Below are 18,814 nucleotides of genomic sequence, written 5' to 3' on the forward strand. Positions count from 1 at the left end.
TTATTATTATTATTATTACTCCCTACAATTAATCATTATTGTTATTTTTATTGTTATCATTGGAGGGGTTAAACATTAAAAGGATAAAACCGTTTTTTCTTGCTTTAAATGCGGCCGTTTTCAAAAAATCGCGGACGTCGAATAACGATACATCATTAAAATATTCTCGGTATTATAAATATCATTAAATAACCTCAACATAATAACTACTCCCTCCGTCCCTTAATACTCGCACCGTTTCGATTGGACACGCTTGCCAATGCACAACTTTGACCACCAATATCTTTAACTATATATTATAAAAACTTATAAAAAATTTAATATTTTAAAAATATATATTAAGATGAAGCCAACAATATATTATATATTAACATTTATTTTCATATACTATAAATAAAATAGGGTCAAAGTGAATTATGTGAATAGTGCAAAAAGTCAAAACGGTGCAAGTATTAAGGGACGGAGGGAGTATCAGTAAAATCAACTCTATGTTGTGAATATCATTAAAATCAGTTGATTATATTCCCCTTTGGAGAACCCCTTAAAAGATTCCAAAGACTTCATACTATTGTAAAGCAATGGAAGATTAATCACTATAATTTAAGGAAACGCATAAGGCGACGTACATAGTGTATTTTACCATTAAAATTAGAAAAATAAAAAAAATTAAACACAAAAATATTTTATAATATAATATAAAAATGAATTAATTAAAAATATATTTAGGTTGCGTTTTATTCAATTTATTTTGTCTGAACTGATAGGAAAAATATTATATGAACTTATTTTATCTGAAAAAGCTTATTTTGTTTGAAAAAACTTATTTGTGTGTGAGAACGTCTGCAGAAACCTTACTTTTTTCTAAACTTATAATATATAAACTTAACTGAAATTATCTACACGTATCTTATTTGAAATAAGTCAAAATAAATGGAACAGAACAAAGCCTTAGTGAAGTCACCAAAGATTAAAACTGAAAAGGCAAGATCAATCATCATTATTCATTAGACATGTCAAAAGGGTCGGTGGGGTCGGGTTGTAAAAAAATTATTTCCAGGTTTGAGTTAATTCGGGTCGGTCACTTTAAGGTTCGGGTTTACAAATGCTTGTTCAAGAACCAGAACTTCCAAGATCGGGTTGACCCGTTTGAGATATTTTAATACGCATATTATATTTTCATTAATTTAGGTAATAAATATATAAAATATGGACACAGATTAACAAATTTTCATACACATGTTTGTATTTAGTCAAATTCAACCATAAAATGACGTATAATTAAAATTAAAATCATATTATACCCTAACAATAGTAACAATAACAAATTTACCATGCTTAAAGTTCCTCATAATCTTACTTATTATTATAAATACAATGATTTCAATAGATCGACTCAAAAACGGATTCGTTTGGATTTTGACCCATTATTTTTCGGGTTATTCGGGTTCGGATAAGATCGTGATACAGGTCACAAAGTCTTGTTTAGATCCCAGTATTTTCAGGTCGATTTTCAGATGAAGTAAATTTTCAGATCGGATTATTTTTCAGATCGGATCGATTTTTGACAAATCAATGTTGAAACAAATTGGGACTTACAACGTACAATTGTAATAATTAATATATAGATAGATATGCACCCATCTATGCGTGCATATGCAATTAAACGACCGTATTTCTGGGAAAAAAATCACATGCCTATTCTATATAAAATACCCATTTTCTCTCTCCTCTAACCTCTCACCATTTTCTGAATCATCAAAAACCTCTCACTCTCTCTCCTCTATTGATGTCACTCCTTCTCTCTCCTCCAAAACAATCCAGCCTCCTCCCCTCCACTTTTCGTTGCCGCCGTCGATTTTCTCTAGCTACGACCAAACAACCGCGCCACCTCCCAAGCGAGCCACCGCCTTCTCCGCCACAGGCTAACACCTTCTCCGAACATCGACGAACGCTTCTCCGAACGTCGTCGCTAACGCCGAAGAAATCTGGTATTATTTCTTTTTATTTTTGTTTGTATTTTTATTTAGTTTAATTGCGTTTAAGTGTTAATATACAAAATATATTAGTTCGAAATTAGTTATTTCGTCCATTTTTATTTAGATCTGAATGTTTTTTTTTTATTCCTTTAGATGGAGTAGTTCAATTAGTTGCGGTAAACTGGTATAATTTTTAATGTTTCGATTCTACTTTTTAACTTATTTTCTTTGATTGATTAAATTTCAGTTTTAGCAAAAATAATAATAGGAATTTCTGATTTCTGTAGATTAATTTTATTATTTGGATTTTGTTAGTTTCATTCTTCAATTCCAGTGAATTTTAGTGTTTCAGCCTTTCAGATCTATCACCTTGCATGTTTAATTTATAAAGTTCGATGTTCAGAATTGTAGAATGAACTACACATGGTAACTTGATAATGTTGTTTTTGTTAGTATATTGTGGTTAGGATTGTCGTTCTTGGTGGTTGTGTTAGTTATTTCTGAATATTAATTCTGAATTTGTTATGTTCAGTTTATAATTTATCATGTTCAACTTATAAAAGACGATGTTCACAAATAATAACACTTTTGTGTGATGTTCAGTTTCTCAACTCTCGTGTTCAACTTATAAAGAATCATGTTCAATTTACACAAAATCATGTTCAACTAAATTTAACACTTTTGTGTGATGTTAATTATTTTTATTTTTTGAACGATGTTTGTTTGTGATTGAGAGAGATTTGCTTCTGTTGTAGTTTTTGTTAATTGAAATCAGTTTACTAGAACAATATAGGATGTGATTATCTATCAATTATGTTATGCACCAAAAACATCTATCTAATTATGTAATTTGTGTAATTGTGAAATGTTAACTCAAGTTGCATTGCTTAATTTTTTGTTGTGATATAGATTAATTTCATTAAGCATAGTAATTAGTATTAGCTTCATCTATTTTACGCTGATAATATCGTTGAATATATATTTTCTTCTTTTAGAAATGATTAATTTGCTACTTTGTTAGTCTTGATTTTGAGTGATGTTCAGTTTTTCAACTCTCTTGTTCAACCTATAAAGAATCACGTTCAACTTATAAAACTATGAAATGTTCAATACTTTTGTGTGATATTTTGTTTCTCAAGTCTTATGCTCAACTTATATAAAATCACGTTCAACTAAATCTAACTTATTAAACTAATATGTTCAATACTTTTCTGTGATGTTCGGTTTCTCAAATCTTATGTTCTACTTATAAAAAATCATGTTCAACTAATTTAACTTATAAAACTAATATATGTTTAATACTTTTGTGTGATGTTCAATGTCTAAAGTCTTATGTTCAACTTATATAAAATCATGTTCAACTAAAGTCAACTTATGAAAATAATATATGTTCAATAATTTTGTGTGATGTTCAGTTTCTTAAGTCACATGTTCATAAATAAGGATATATATATGTTTGATTTCTGGGTTTGTAAATTTAAATTACCGTTAAAATATGCAATACTCGTTTCTGGAGTAAATGTGTTTAAATCAATAATAGGTTATTTTTTTTTAGTTTCTAAAAAAAATCACATATTATTCTTGGTTGTGTTCACTTTTTAAAACTCTATGTTCAGTTTAGAAATTTAATGTTCACACTATGTTTGATATCCTATCTAGTTCATTTTTAATTAGAAAATGTTATATGTTCAATTTTCAGAATTTAACGAGGAGGAAAAAAGACAGCGTCGAAGAAGAAGTGGAGGAGAAGTTGGTGAACTCAATTCGTTTCAAGCTGGAGAAGAAGATGAAGAGGCGCTTCGTTGGGCGGCGCTACGGTAGCATTGCCGGCAGTGCATGAGATTGTTGAAGATCCGGAGGCGGCGAAGGGCAGTTGGGATTGGGTTAGCAAAGAGGCCACTGTGTGAGGAAAGGAGAAGGTTGAGGACGAACTCGGGTTGAAACACACGCCCCAGGCCACAAATGGTAAACATATACCAAATTGCTACTCGTATTATTACTACTTTACTCCAGTACTGTATATCTCTCTTGTTTTCTCATTCACTTTAATTAATTTCTCCAAATAAGATGAATAGACAGCTTCTTAGAGGAGTAGATAGAAAGCAAATGATTTTTTTTTGGGTAAATGATTAAGAATTACAAGTGCGATTAGAATGAACTATATTTGGTGATAACTTGTTATTGTTGTTATTGGTATTGTGTTTAGGATTGTTGTTCTTGTGGTAGTTATTGCTGAATATTAATTCTTAATTTGTTATGTTCATTTTATAACTTATCATGTTCAACTCATATAAGAGGATGTTCACAAATAATAATACTTTTGTTTGACGTTCTATGTTTTTCAACTCTCGTGTTCAATTTATAAAGGATCATGTCCAATTCACACAAAATCATGTTCAATGACATTTAACTTATGAAACTAATATATCTTCAATACTTTTGTGTGATGTTCATTTTCTCAAGTCTCATGTTCAACTTATAAAAAATTATGTCCAACTAAATTTAACTTATATAACTTATAAAGAATTATGTACAAAATCATGTCCAACTAAATTTAACATATAAAACTAATACTACGTATATGTTAAATACGATTAGTTTACTAATATTAGTTCACTTTTTTTTGTGAATACGATTAGCTTACTTACTTTCCTCTTGAAATGCAGACCTAAAAATATTTAGCCGACAGTTAAAGGCCTTGGAAATGATGAACTCTACGAAAGTAATCTAGCTTCTGTGTGTAAGTTGTAAAGGTATATATGTCAAATGTTCCTGCTGTGTCTTTGAAATTTAATCATGTTCAGATTTTATAAGTAGATGTTCATTATTTTTAATGATCTGAAGTGGTGTTGTATAAAATTTGTCATGTTCAAATTGTAACAGTAGATGTACAAATTAATATTGTTGATGAAATTAATAATAACAAGATATTCAGTTTCTCAAGTCTCATGTTCAACTTATAAAGAATTTTATTCTACTAAATTCAACTTATTAAACTATGATATGTTTATAAATAAGAACACTTTTGCATGATGTTCAGTTTTTCACGTCTCATGTTCAACTTATAAAGAATCGTGTTCAACTAAATTCAACTTATTAAAGAAATTAGTGTGATTTGTATTGGAATTGAAATTTCAGGAGTTATAAAATTGTTGATGGCGTTTGCTTTGATAATATACACTGAGAATTTTGTGTAAGGTAGTGGATGAGTGTAAGGATACTTTATTTTTGGGTGTTTTCCTCGTAAGATGAATATGCCACTAAAAAGTGATCCCCGTTTAGTTTATAATTTATCATGTTCAACTAAATTCAACCTATAAAACTATGATATGTTCAACTCTTTTGTGTGATGTTCAGTTTTTCAAGTCTTACGTTCAATTTATAAAAAAATATGTTCAGCTAAATTTAACTTATAAGACAAATATATATTCAAACTTTTGTGTGATGTTCAATTCAGTTTCTCAAGTCTCATGTTCAATTTATAAAGAATTATGTACAGAGTCATGTTCAACTAAAATGCAAGCAACAACAGTAAAAAGAAGATGTTTGTTATTCTTTACTAAAATATCAAAAGTGGCGTTGTCTAAATATTGTCATGTTCAGTTTATAATTTTTCATGTTCAACTTATAAAATATAAAATTCGATATATAAAAGATGATGTTCAGAAATAAGAACAATTTTGTTTGATGTTCAGTTTCTTAAGTCTCATGTTCAATTAAATTCAACTTATTAATTAAACTATGATATTTTCATAAATAAGAACACTTTTGTGTGATGTTCAGTTTCTCAAGTCTTATGTTCAACTTATACAGAATAATGTTCAATTAAAAACAATATGATTTTCCTGCAGGAAGAAAAAGTTCAATAAGAATGCGACAACAAAAGAAGAAGGCTGATTTAGAAATGGAAAATATGGTATTAAGAGAGGCTGTAAGAATTGAAGAAGAATTGAAGGCAGGAGCAACCAAAAAAGAATCTACAAATAAGTAAGAAAAAGAAAGAGAAAAGAGATCATTGTAGCGAAAAAAGTGGAAGCCGAAAGGAAGGAAGCTGAAAAATTAGAAGCCTAGAAAGAGAAGAGGCAACAACCACTAAAATAGAGGATGGAGATAGAAAATAAATGTCATGTTCATTTTCTGAACATGAATGTTCATTAAATTACTTTAAATGTCCATTTGTTTGTTCCTTATGTGTGCTTCCAGCTTACTAAAATAATGAGATGTTTTTTTCTGGAAAACATGTGTAATAAAAAAATTAAATTTATTATTTTTTTTATTTTTTTATTTTTTTTAAAAAGGAAACATAATAATGCATTAAAAAAAGAAGGCTGAAACTACTAAAACGAAGCATTGAAGCTCATATGCATGCAGAATTGCTATGCAGCCAAAAATTTGGGAGAACAACTGTACAAGGCCTCTCATAGTTATTAGAAGGGCCCCAAATAAAAAGCTTAAAATGTTAGGGCAAAAATCAACCAATTGTGAACAAGAAATTGTTAGCCCAATTGACAAACCAAGACCAAAACCAAAATCCCCCATTTTCCTCTTCTTCTCCCCCTCCCGGTTCTCTTTCCTCCCCCCAAACACCACCAGATTCTCTCTATCTTTCTTCCCCTTATTCATTCTTTTTCCTTCTAATTTTTCAAATTTTCTTAACTCAAAATACAAGACAACAAACCCAAATATCTGATTCTACCCCCTTTCCTATTTTATTGGGGTATTTTTCCATTTCTTGCGATCTTTTAACCTCTGCTTTTGATGGTGTTTTCGTGTTCTTTTGTTGTAGCATAACTTTTGTAGAATTTAACAACCATCAATTCCCACTTGGGATTTCTCCTTTTCTTTCGAATTTCAGCATCCAATTATCCATTTTTCGACATTTTCAGCTCCTTATTATTGCACCACTTTGGGATAGTTCCTCCATTTTTTTCAAGCTAGGGTTTTCTTTACCAAAGTTGGGTAACCCAAAATTCCTTTAATCTATCCATTTAAAGTCTGATTTTTAGGGGTTTATGGGTTACAATTTGTTGGGATTTTTTAAAATTTTTTTGGGGTTGGATGATCATTGCAGTAGCTTAACTTTTCTTGTTCTTGGAGCTATTGTTGTAGCATCAAATTCGTAGTTGAGTTGTAGTTTGTAATATACAGCGTTTGACTTGATTCAATTTGCAAAGTTGGTTAATGTGAATTAATTTCATTTTTTCTGTTTGGATTAGGGATTAGAATACGTATTTTGCTGTATTCTTAATCTGTGTTGTTAGTTACTGGTGGCCTGGTGGGTGGGACTTTTGTTGTTGTTGCTTAGGAGTAGTGTTTTGAGTAAAGGAAATTAGCCTTTGCTTGTATGGGTGGGCATGAGGGATGGCCACAACCGAGTGGGCTACATCCGAACGGACTGTTACCCAATGAATCCTATTCGGCTATTCGTGTTCTTGATTCAGAAGGATGGTCGAAAGCTGAGGAGAGAATTGCAGAGCTTATTGCCTGCATTCAGCCGAACCAGCCATCCGAAGAGAGACGAAATGCCGTTGCAGATTACGTGCAGCGGTTGATCACAAGATGCTTCCCTTGTCAGGTGAAGCTTCTCCCTATACAATGCTTGATTGCTTGCCATTTATTGCTAGTATTGTTATGGTAGTTCATGATTGTATATGTTTTGGCTTCTAGTGTTCTAATGCACCAATGCTATAAGAATTAGCCCTTTCTAATAGCAATTTCTGTTTCTTGGTTCATGTGCTTCTTTTTATAGTTATCAACATTTGGTTGTTCCAGTGTTTACTTCTTAGAGGACTTTCTTTGGTAAGGCTTCGTTCTTTTGACCTCAAGAACCGCTATATGAACATATTTGAACTTATTATAGGAATTTGACAGAACTTATTAGAATTATGATAGTGAATTGAACTTTGGGTAGTCCTTACCTGAACTTGTTGGGACTTTTCTGAATTTGTGTTGCGTTAAAGTAATTATTTATGGTAAAAAGAACAAATCCATATCTACCAAAATCCGAACTTAATTGACAAGTTAGTTCATTATTAGCTTTTGCTTATTTTGGCTTGTTATTTTTGTGAACATGTCTAGCCACTACCTGCACCGTGCTTTGAGTTTCTCTTATGAGGCATAGTGGTGTGTCATGCTTACGAAAGGATCCTTTTTAGCTGCTCATTAAAAGCCTCAAAGGCTTCATCGTTGATTGTTTTGCAGCCCTTTTCTAGTAGCTGATGGAGATGTGCCTAATTTAGCTTTATCCTTATGATAAAGAAAGAAGATGCTTGTAGTGATGGGATAATGGGTCTTGTTTTCTGTTCACAAGTTATATCTGGTTTTCGCCTTCTGATACTTTAATCCCTTTATATCTATTGTTGCAGGTTTTCACTTTTGGGTCTGTTCCTTTGAAGACGTATTTGCCGGATGGGGACATTGACTTGACAGCATTTAGTAATAACCAGTCTCTTAAAGAGACGTGGGCTATTCAAGTGCGTGATATATTAGAAAGTGAAGAGAAGAATGAAAATGCTGAATTTCATGTGAAAGAGGTGCAGTATATTCAGGCAGAAGTGAGTCCTTCACTCCTTTCATTTGTTCTTGTTGTATTCTCGTTTTCTTTTGCCTTTATTATGCAGTGAAACATTCTCAGGGTTATTATTAACTTTCTCTCGTCTCTTTCTTTAAATTTTTTGGGTTCTGCTGTGATTTTATGTAGATTAAGTAAAAAGTATCTTGACTCTGTGAAACTGCATCATGATGCCACTAAAAACTTGCAGTGGTTTCAACATTTATTAGTATATCTTCTATTGTCTCCGTTTATTTTAGCTATGCTAGGAGGACGGGTAAGCAGTAACTCATCTTGCAATGAGGTATCCTTCCAACTCCTCTAACGGTATGGAGCGTGTAATATTCTAGAATTTCCTGCTGGGGGGTGTGTGCCCATGTGGGTCTTAATTCAGTCTAATTGGCCTTAGGCTAGAAAGCCAGGGGCGAGGAAAAAAGTCAGGATATTGGGAGATGAATCGAAAGGTTTCTTCTCCATCCAGTAGGATCGGAGAATTTATGGAGGAAGTCGGGTTTTAAATTTCCAGAAACCACACCACTTCTATTCTCGGAGCTGAGGTATATGAAGAATTTTTAGTCCCTTTTTTTATTATGAATTATAAACCTCCTTCTCTTCTACTTTTGAATGAAGTGTTTACTGAAACATATTTTTTATGTATTAGGGCTCCAAACCATACACATGGAAAGAATAAAAAAAACCTAGATTTTAGATGCATTAATCACCTAAGAAGCATGCATACAAAATCATCTAAGAAGCTTGAAAACAAAATGTAACTTATTTTCTGTTTGCAACTCCGGAATGTTTATGGCGTTTAAGTGCGACCGAGTAAGTAGCTTTTTTTTGAGAGAAGTTTGAGTAAGTAGCTTGCTATTGGAGAACTTAGAAATCAATTTTCTTGCTTATTTTGGTGAAAACGTAGCATTTTTATTTCTCACTTCATAGGGGATATGGTCTTTGAATTGATTTACCTATCTTTTTCTTTTTCCCTTGCTAAGGCATAGGAGCATAGTTTTGCTCTTGTTTTTAGTATTTTAGCTGTGTTTTTGCCTTGATACTCTCTCTTAGGCTCTCTTCTCCTCTCTTGAAATTTCTGAACTCAACTATACTTTTTTTGTATGTTTCTAGTGAGTAAATTATCGAACTTTTCTGAATAATGTTTTTTTACAAACTTATCTTAAATGCATACACACATGTACTTTGGAGAAACAATGCATTTCAGTACAGCTGCTACTTGAAAGGGGGTGTTCTCTGTAATTAGGACTTCATCGTTACATTGCTAGTACAATTCAAATTACTTTTAGAGCTGATGCATATTTCAATGCATGTCTTTTCAGGTCAAATTAATAAAGTGTCTTGTGGAAAATATTGTTGTGGACATATCATTTGATCAGTTGGGTGGGTTATGCACCCTGTGTTTCCTTGAGGAGGTAATTTATTTCAATCCCATAATACTTCTACTTCTATTTTATGAGGAACTTTTCCGCTGATTGAATTGATATTTTTACTACAGGTTGACCATTTGATTAATCAGAACCACCTGTTTAAGCGTAGCATTATATTGATCAAAGCCTGGTGCTACTACGAGAGTCGCATATTAGGTGCTCATCATGGGCTTATTTCAACTTATGCCTTGGAGACCTTGGTTCTTTACATATTTCATGTTTTCAATAATACTTTCACGGGACCTTTAGAGGTGCTATGTTTAAACCTTGCTTTCGTGTGCTTTCTTGGATCCTATTCTCTCTTTAATGCCCACTGATGGCGTTTTCTTTCCAGGTTCTTTATAGGTTTTTGGAATTCTTTAGTAATTTTGATTGGGATAATTTTTGCGTCAGCTTATGGGGTCCTGTACCCATTAGCTCACTTCCTGATGTAACTGGTATGATTCCTACTTGCAGCTTATTTTTATCTTAAAATCTGAGTGTGCTTGTTATCTCTGATACCCTTATAATTGTAAATTTGTAGCGGAGCCTCCTCGCAAAGATAGTGGAGAATTGCTGTTAAGTAAATTGTTTCTTGATGCTTGTAGTTCTGTATATGCTGTCTTCCCTGAAGGCCAAGAAAATCAGGGGCAACCCTTTATATCGAAGCATTTCAATGTCATTGATCCTTTGCGTGTGAACAATAACCTCGGAAGAAGTGTCAGTAAAGGTATTTAATTCTTAACCATAGTATAAAGGGTTTAAAGCTTCCATTTGAAAGGTGTCGATCACAATTTTTTTTAGAGTCCGTGGAGTCTGTCTTTAGGTTTAGTGTTTCTGTCAACCTCTAGATGAACGGGATTTGTAATATCTTTTTTTCTTGGCATGGTTTAACTTGCTAGATAGTTTATGATGTAAGCTTGCACTTATTCATGGTTGAGACTTGGGAGTTACGGAGTACTATTTTCTTTATTAAGCTGTAGTCTGTCATTGTTTCAGAGATGAATTTCTGACGTATCAATCTACAAATAATGAAAATATATTTTACTGTGACTGGGAACGGTTTCAAAGGTGAGCTTCCCTTGGCTGATCCACTCATCTAGTCCATACAAGCCTATGATATTATAATTTGAGATGGGGAATTGACACCTAAAATCTAGAAAGATGAAGACTAAGTTTAAGTATCGTAAAATTCTACAGCATCACCTTTTTTCCACGTTTAGTTGTTGGTCATGTTGTTGACATGCTTATATTTCAGGTAACTTTTACAGAATTCGAAGTGCTTTTGCGTTTGGGGCAAAGAGGCTAGCCAGACTACTAGACTGTTCTGAAGAGAACATTGTTTTTGAGTTAAACCAGTTCTTTATGAACACATGGGAGAGGCATGGTAGCGGTGTCCGTCCTGATGCCCCTAGTAGTGACTTGTGGCCCTTGTTGAATAATCCAGATAATCGATCAAACAATCAAGATAATGCCTCAAGTAGCAAGAATTCAAATAATAATGCATCTATTCGAGAAATTGTGACTGAGATGCCTCAGATTAATCGGCCTCTATCTTCTCAACTTGCTAGTTATCCCTTGGAAAGCACTTCCAAAAGCAATGGTGTTCTTGCCGTTTCTTGTGCACAGGGTCAGAAAGGTTCCGAGAATCCGAATGGCTCAAGGATAGCAGAGCAGGTTGAAAAAAGCAATTCTGCTCAGAGTGTACGAATCGATAGAAATAAAAAAAGCATGAAACCTGATAACTTGCTCAATGAAGTACAGGGGAAGTATCTTTTTGCCCGGACACGGTCAAGTCCTGAACTCACTGATGCATATTATGACGTCTCTTCTTCAAGAGGGAGGCGTAGTAAACCTACTGAAAGTGGGAGATGTCAGGTTGCTTCGTCAAAGATGGATAGCAATCGAAGGAAAAACACAGCTTCTGAAATCGTGTCAACTCAAAGTACTTTATCCTCATCAGACGATCTCTTACCTGGGAGGCCCAATTCATCTCATCATGTTATAGATGTTGCTGCTGATTCAATCAGTAATTCAAATAGCTATGTTGATGAGTCTGGAACTGGCATTGTTAGTGAGGATAACTCTTCCATAGTGGGAGCACAAGGGATGCATCAAGAGGAGCAAGATCTTGTAAATATGATGGCGTCCTCCTCTTTACATAATTTTGGTGGACAGGTACCTATGCCACTGAATTTGGCATCGAGTCATAATTTTGGTGGACAGGTACCTATACCAATACCCCAATCAGTGCTTGCTTCTATGGGATATGGTCAGAGAGGCATGGCTGGGATGTTCCCTGCTAATATTCCCTTGATTAATCCTCACTGGGCTGCAAACCTGCAGTTTCAGCAAGGTTTGATTTCATCTCCGTTAACTCGATATTTCCCAGGAGTTGGGTTGCCTACAAATTCTGAGGATTTAATTGAACAAGCTGATGAAAGTTTTGGTTCTGTGGATATTGCTCGACAAAGTGCTGATACTGATTATTGGCATGAGCGAGATGTGACTTCGAGTGGAAGGTTTGTCCAAGATGATGGAAGTTTAGAGACGCTCCATGCAGATGACAGACAGCCTTCAACTTCTGGTAATTCCAGCTTTGTTCCCTCGTCTCGTATAGCTAGTTCTGGCAGTACATTTAAAGTACAGCCACAAATGATCAAGGAGCTTCGAACATCAATGAAAGATGATTATGTGGAAAAATTCCAGCGCCAAGATAACCGAGAAAATGAAGTTTACTCAGTTGATAGAGTTTCGAGTGCTAGGTTCTCTTCTGCTTCTCAGGCTGGTTCCGCGAAGACATCATCTGAGAGTTCCTGGGACGGATCATCTGCAAGAGTGTCAAAGGCAGGCAGGGAAAAGCGAGGGAGGAAAACAGTTGCTTCAGCTGCAGTACCTTCTAATGTTCATGGAAAAGATAAAAGTATCTACGAAAATTCGACTGCTGAGTTAGATGATGAGACTAGAGATTGGAACATCGTGTCCACAAAAGGGATAGATATTGATGAAAGAAGAACAGCTTCTCAACATGCATCCACTCTGCATGCCCCTAGAAATCACTTGCCTGGTTTTGAAGCTGCACAAACGAGTGGATCTGATTCAGTCATGCCTATTGCTCCTATGCTTTTAGGTCCTGCCTCGCGGCAAATCACATTCTATCCCACTGGACCACCAGTACCTTTCTTTACAATGCTTCATTTCCCTCCCGAGGCTGGAAATTCTGATCCATCAAGTTATCCTCTGCACGCAGAGGTGGGCTCAGATAATGTTGATTCCGAGCCAAACACCGGTTTGTCTGCTGGGCCTGATGTTTTGAGTACCTATAATTCCACGAAGAGAACAATTGCAGCAGAGCCATCGATAGAACCAAAGTCAGATATTCTTAACAGCGACTTCGCTAGCCATTGGCAAAATCTGCAATTTGGACGGTTTTGCCAGAGCCCACGGTTTCCTGCACCAGTTGTTTGTCCCTCCCCTGTACCTCCTATGTACTTACAGGGTCGCTTTCCTTGGGATAATCCGGGAAGACCTCTTGCAGCTGACCCAAACCTTTTATCTCAGTTTATGAGTTATGGTCCTCACGTTGTGCCTGCTGCTCCTGTTCAGACAGTGTCCAGTGGACCCTCTAATGTCTACCAACACTATAATGATGAACTACCAAGATATCGAAGTGGAACTGGAACCTATCTACCGAATCCTGTAAGTGCATCTTGTTGAACTTCCTTTACGCAGGTGTCCCTTTTTTGAGTTCATGTTTTGCTGATTGGCTACTACTTATCTAGCTACTTTGACTTGCTTTACGTTTAGATATCATGAGACTGTTGTTTTCTCCAATAATGAAGAATGGTTGGATTATTTGTTTTGGAAGTAATCTAGATGCTTGAATTGTTGCATGTATGTAAATGTCCTTGATTAGAAAGTCTACTTGACTTGAGACTACTGTAGTGTCTGTAGTGCAAATTTGGTTGAAATGAAAAAGGGGGAAATGAAATTTCATGGGAAATGCTAGTTTTGTTGAATTGAAGAAAGATGGAGGAAGTTGGAATCCATAGGAAATAGTGTATCCACAAGCCCCTCCTTGGTCAGTCGAAATTCATGTAAATTCCAAGTTCCTCAATGCTAACCAAACATGTCGAGACCAAATCCTAGATGTTGCGCAAGGGAAGTAAATTCCCATGAAATGCAACTTTACTATAAAAATCTATTTCTCATGTAAACCAACAATCACTAATATTCTAAGAAAATGTGACGGAGTCGAGACTTGGAAGACCTAAAAATTGCCTTTTCCCCTCTCATAAACTCAAACTGCAATTCAATGTCCAAGTTCCTTATGTTTGGTGACTCTCCTACTTATATCAGCTTTTCTGACATACCTCATGCCATATTCCTTAAATCACTTCATTTTGATTGAGCCCCGAGTAGGTAATGCTCTTGAATACTGTCTTATGAAGACTCCCTATTAGTTATAACCTCTCTTTTGCCCACAAGACGAAGAAAATCTCCTCTTGTCTTTTACTTGGTTGTGATGATCTGATATATGTCCAACAAACATGTGGGCAGGAGAGGGGTTGATGGGTTGGATGGTTTGGCAGGATTCTTGAGAGACTTCTCTTGTTACTGTCTGTGTGTGTTGCTCGCATCATTTAGTTAAGACGACATTGTTATGTTCACCTTATTTTCACTTATTTCAGGTCTAATAAGATAATATAAGATAAAAACAAGGGCCAACAAATTCATATAATATAATATAAGGGTCAATAAGTTCAAATGACACCTTTTTATATTTCCAATAAGATAATATAAGATAAAATAAAATAAGATAAGTTCAGGGCCAATAAGATGACATAAGATAATATAAATGAAATTTAGGTGAAAAGAACACACCCTAAGTTAGTACTCCCTCCGTCCCTTAATTCTCGCACCGTTTTCCTTTTCGGGCTGTCCCTTAATACTTGCACCGCTTCTATAAATGAAATTTTTTATCAATATTATATTATTTCTCACACTTACCTACTACCCCACCTACACCCCTATTCTTTACAAAAAATTATTTAAAAATTCACATCCTCCACTCCCCACTCCCCACCTGTTACACATTTCCCACTAACAATATTAAAAAAATACCGCACTATCAACTAACACCATTAAATTAATAAGTCAATTTAAATGTCTTAAACTCCGCACCGGTGACCGGTGCGATTATTAAGGGACGGAGGGAGTAGTGTTTATAAAGTGGTAATCAGTTGATGATCTTTTTTTATTCTAAAACATTCTATCTCTCCCCCTTTGCTTTTGTGTTTTGTGATGTAGCATCTTTCTTGTTAGCCTTTGTATGGTTGTCAAAATCGCGATTCGAATTTTAGAATTGTACGGTTCTACGTTTCCAAAATTCGCTACCGATTCAAATCTTGAATAGAATATTAAAATTGTAGGATCTTACGATTCTATTAAGACAAAAATTTGATGTGTTACAACCTTAGTTTTAAAAGGCGCGCCCCTAGGAGCATGTCTTGGCGCCTAGCCATTTTTCCCAGGCTCATGCACCCTCCAAAAGGGGCACACCTTTGCCCCAGGCTCACGGCGGAACATCTCATGGCCTTATAGTATTAACGCGCTCGTAATATTTTTTTTTTAAAAATAAGGCCAAAACCACATGATTTTATTGGCTCCCTAATAGTTATAATTTACTATATTAAAACAGGAGAGAGAAAATCCTAAAATTTTCCATTTTTTTCCTTTGTCTCTTTCAGCTACAAGTGATGCAAACTCCTCCTTATTCTATTTTAGGGTGTGTTTTCTTCAACTTATAGGACCTTATTTAACTTATAAGAACCTATAGGATCTTGTTTAACCTTATAAGACCTTATTTAACTTATAGGACTTGAAAATAAGGTCCTATAAATTGAAGAGAACAAGGCCTTAAAGTAACTGTTTTATGTAAGATGTGATGCAATTCTTTTGAGAATCTAAATGAATAGAGAATGACTAAAAAGTTACTTGAACCTTCCATAGTACCCTTTTTGTTTGTCTTTCCCCCTCTAAAAGGCTTTAGGTTTTGCTGGAATTACTATTTTACCTCTTTGTGAAAACAAGTAATAATATTTTGATTTTTTTCCGGAAAATAAGTACCACAAATATTTTAAAAATTGTGTGCCTTGCGTACGAAAAGCGCGCACATTGCGCTAGGCTCCAGGGACTGTTCAGCATTGGTGCGCCTCGCGCCTTTTAAAACTAAGGTTACAACCGGAATATGATTTTACGACTCTACAATCCAATGATTTGAGTCCAATAATGACAACTTATTACGATATGATCATGCTTACATGTTTTATTCACTAATCAGTTTCATATATTAGTTTAAATTTTAATAATTACAACTTTTAGAATAATGTAAACCAAGCAATCAAAGAATTTTAGTATATACTTCACTTTAACTTGATATACAATATAAATGATGAATTTTGTAGTACTTTAAGCTTCATTTATGAATGATTATAACAATTTCACAATGGTATTTCTATATTTAAGGGCATGCTTGGATTGAGGGTAATGCATCAAGGGGGTAATAAAAGTCAATATTACAAAAAAGGAGGGTAATTGGAGGTAATGATGAGGGGATGTAGTTGTGGCCGAGAGAGTAAGCTAGTGTTGGTAAGAATAAAAGAAAAGGAAAGGGGGAATAGTTACCATCATTATGGGGATAATAGACTAATAGTTACCCTACCATTGTACTAGGGTGATTTCAACACCACGACTTCTCATCATAATACCACCACATCACCTTCCTTGCAACCACCTCAATTCACCTTCATTTTTTTTTTATTAAGGTGGTTTGACTTTTATTACCCCTCTAATCCATTACACCCAATCAAGCATGCCCTAAGAAAATACGGAGTATATAGATAGAATCTTGTGATTCTACCACTCAATTAAATTCAGAGTAGAATCACGATTCTAACAGCCTTGGAATCAACCGCATGCTTCTCAAGAATCTTGAGAAGACTTTGTTTTCTACTGGACCATGATGGTACTGTACTGTAGAATGAAGTATGTAAAATGTTCGGTCCTTTAGTTTGAGATGATGGTCCTATGACTAAAAGGATTATGTTGTACTGACAGTGTGCATATGTGCTGTATTTTTCATGAAATGTTTTCTGCTTAGTGATAACAATCATCTTCGTTGTGTTCTCTATAGTCTTTGCTATTTTTATTCATAACTCGATAATTTCATTGTTACTTTTGGTATGCTTCAGAAGGCTTCTGTTAGAGATCGGCATTCTTCTGGAGCGAGAAGAAACAGTTACAACTATGATAGAAGTGATCAAGGTGACAGAGAAGGAAACTGGAATGCTGCAAAAGCAAAAGCTGCAGGGCGTAGTCACAACCGTAGCCAAGCCGAGAAGTCGAGGATTGATCGAGTGGCAGCCAGTGAGGGTCGGGCCGACAGACCTTGGTCTAACTACAGGCATGACCATATACCTTCGTATCAGGCTCAGAATGGCCCGTCAGGGCCTAACTCGTCCCAGAGCAGCTCAGTGAACGTGGGTTATGGGATGTACCAGTTTCCGGGCCTGAACCCGAGTGGGAATGGATCCAGGGTTGTGATGGTATATCCATATGATCACAACTCCGGGTATGTATCGCCCGGGGAGCAGCTTGAGTTTGGTTCTCTTGGTCCCATGAGTAGTAGTAGTGTTGGCACAAATGATGCATTGCAATCCATTGATGGAACTCGGTTGAGGAGAGCATTTGAGGATCAAAGATTTCATGGAACCTCTGCACAACAGTCTTCTTCGCCAGATCAACCATTGTCCCCTCACTTCCAAAGGTAATTTGAATTTCTCACTCCCATTTACTGGACCCCAACTCTTGTGTGTGGTTTTTGTCAATATAAATACAGCTTGTGAGTTGTGAATGTTGTGATTATAATCTTGGAGGAGAAAACATTTGATGTGTTTTACCATCTTATTATAACAGGAGGATTTGATTATTTTGCCAGATCATTGGCCCAAAGGAAGTACCAGCTGAAAGATGAAGAAGACTTTCCACCGTTGGTGTTCCAAAATCCAGGACAAGATGGTGGGAGGATCTGTAAACAACAGAAACACTCCCTTCATCACACTCTGATGTTTGCACAACAAGCATAGCAGGTTTTGGGGTTTTGTTGGCGAAGGGGTTTCCGCTGGCTTCTTCTGTACACGACCTGTTCCAGCTCCAAGAATGGAGGATTGTTGAAACAGTGAAAGATGACATTAAATGTTTTAAAATTCTCATTTTCCATTAAATGCGACAGGGGTGGTGAAAGGAGCATCGGATCGAGGCATTTGCCAGTTACAATTTTTTAGGGTCTGACACACTGTAACTTAGTCCAAACTAGCTTGTAGAAACTATAATCAGGGCTTTCCTAGCCCTGTCGAGCATCAGTTTTTCATTCTTACCTACTGTACTCCATTTGGGGGTTGCGAGGTTCTTGATAAAAAAAAAAAAAAAAAAAGAGCACGTTCCATACTAATTTTCATGTAGTTCAATTTGATAAAAAACAGTGTAGCAAAATCATCCTCATAGTTTTAAAGAATAGTTAGAAGTTTTTGATATTTTCTGTGGTAAAAGTTCTCTCACCAACTTTTGTTGCTGATACAGAAATTAGGTTATGGTGTCATATCCAATTATCCATATAGTAGTATTTTTCTGATAGTATACATAATCGCAATTTTTTTTTTTTTTTTACTTTTATAGTTTTATCTGTGAAAAATACACATTTATTGTTTGGGTTCCTTGCAAAAAGAATACTCTGAGTTTAATGAAAATTCGGCTATTATTTTTTCTTATTCTCCGCATTTAATGAAAATCCGACTATTATTTTTTCT

The 18,814-nt window shown here is 35.0% G+C and overlaps 1 protein-coding gene across 3 annotated transcripts; it reads left to right on the top strand.

The window, feature by feature from the left end:
* Positions 1-6,498: 6,498 nt before the first annotated feature.
* LOC110791252 (uncharacterized) lies at positions 6,499-18,541 on the top strand. 3 transcript variants are annotated; one of them, XM_021996005.2, is made up of 9 exons: positions 6,499-7,551; positions 8,342-8,530; positions 9,861-9,953; positions 10,037-10,219; positions 10,303-10,405; positions 10,492-10,677; positions 11,206-13,646; positions 17,204-17,775; positions 17,947-18,541. In XM_021996005.2, the coding sequence occupies exons 1-9, from the start codon at positions 7,321-7,323 to the stop codon at positions 18,092-18,094; spliced, it is 4,146 nt and encodes a 1,381-aa protein (XP_021851697.2). In that variant the 5' UTR covers positions 6,499-7,320; the 3' UTR covers positions 18,095-18,541. The 3 variants fall into 3 exon arrangements, with proteins under 3 accessions (XP_021851697.2, XP_021851698.2, XP_021851695.2); XM_021996006.2 differs by having other exon boundaries at positions 6,500-7,551; positions 17,201-17,775; positions 17,925-18,541; XM_021996003.2 differs by having other exon boundaries at positions 6,500-7,551; positions 17,201-17,775.
* Positions 18,542-18,814: the final 273 nt, after the last annotated feature.

This window comes from Spinacia oleracea, chromosome 2 (assembly GCF_020520425.1).
Source record: "Spinacia oleracea cultivar Varoflay chromosome 2, BTI_SOV_V1, whole genome shotgun sequence".
NCBI classification, from domain to species: domain Eukaryota; kingdom Viridiplantae; phylum Streptophyta; class Magnoliopsida; order Caryophyllales; family Amaranthaceae; genus Spinacia; species Spinacia oleracea.

Coding starts and splice junctions, on each gene's coding strand:
- LOC110791252 (XM_021996003.2), top strand. CDS start 7,321: ATGGGTGGGCATGAGGGATGGCCACAACCGAGTGGGCTACATCCGAAC. Junction 9,954..10,036: donor CCCTGTGTTTCCTTGAGGAG/GTAATTTATTTC, acceptor TTTTTACTACAG/GTTGACCATTTGATTAATCA. Junction 17,776..17,946: donor TTGTCCCCTCACTTCCAAAG/GTAATTTGAATT, acceptor TTATTTTGCCAG/ATCATTGGCCCAAAGGAAGT.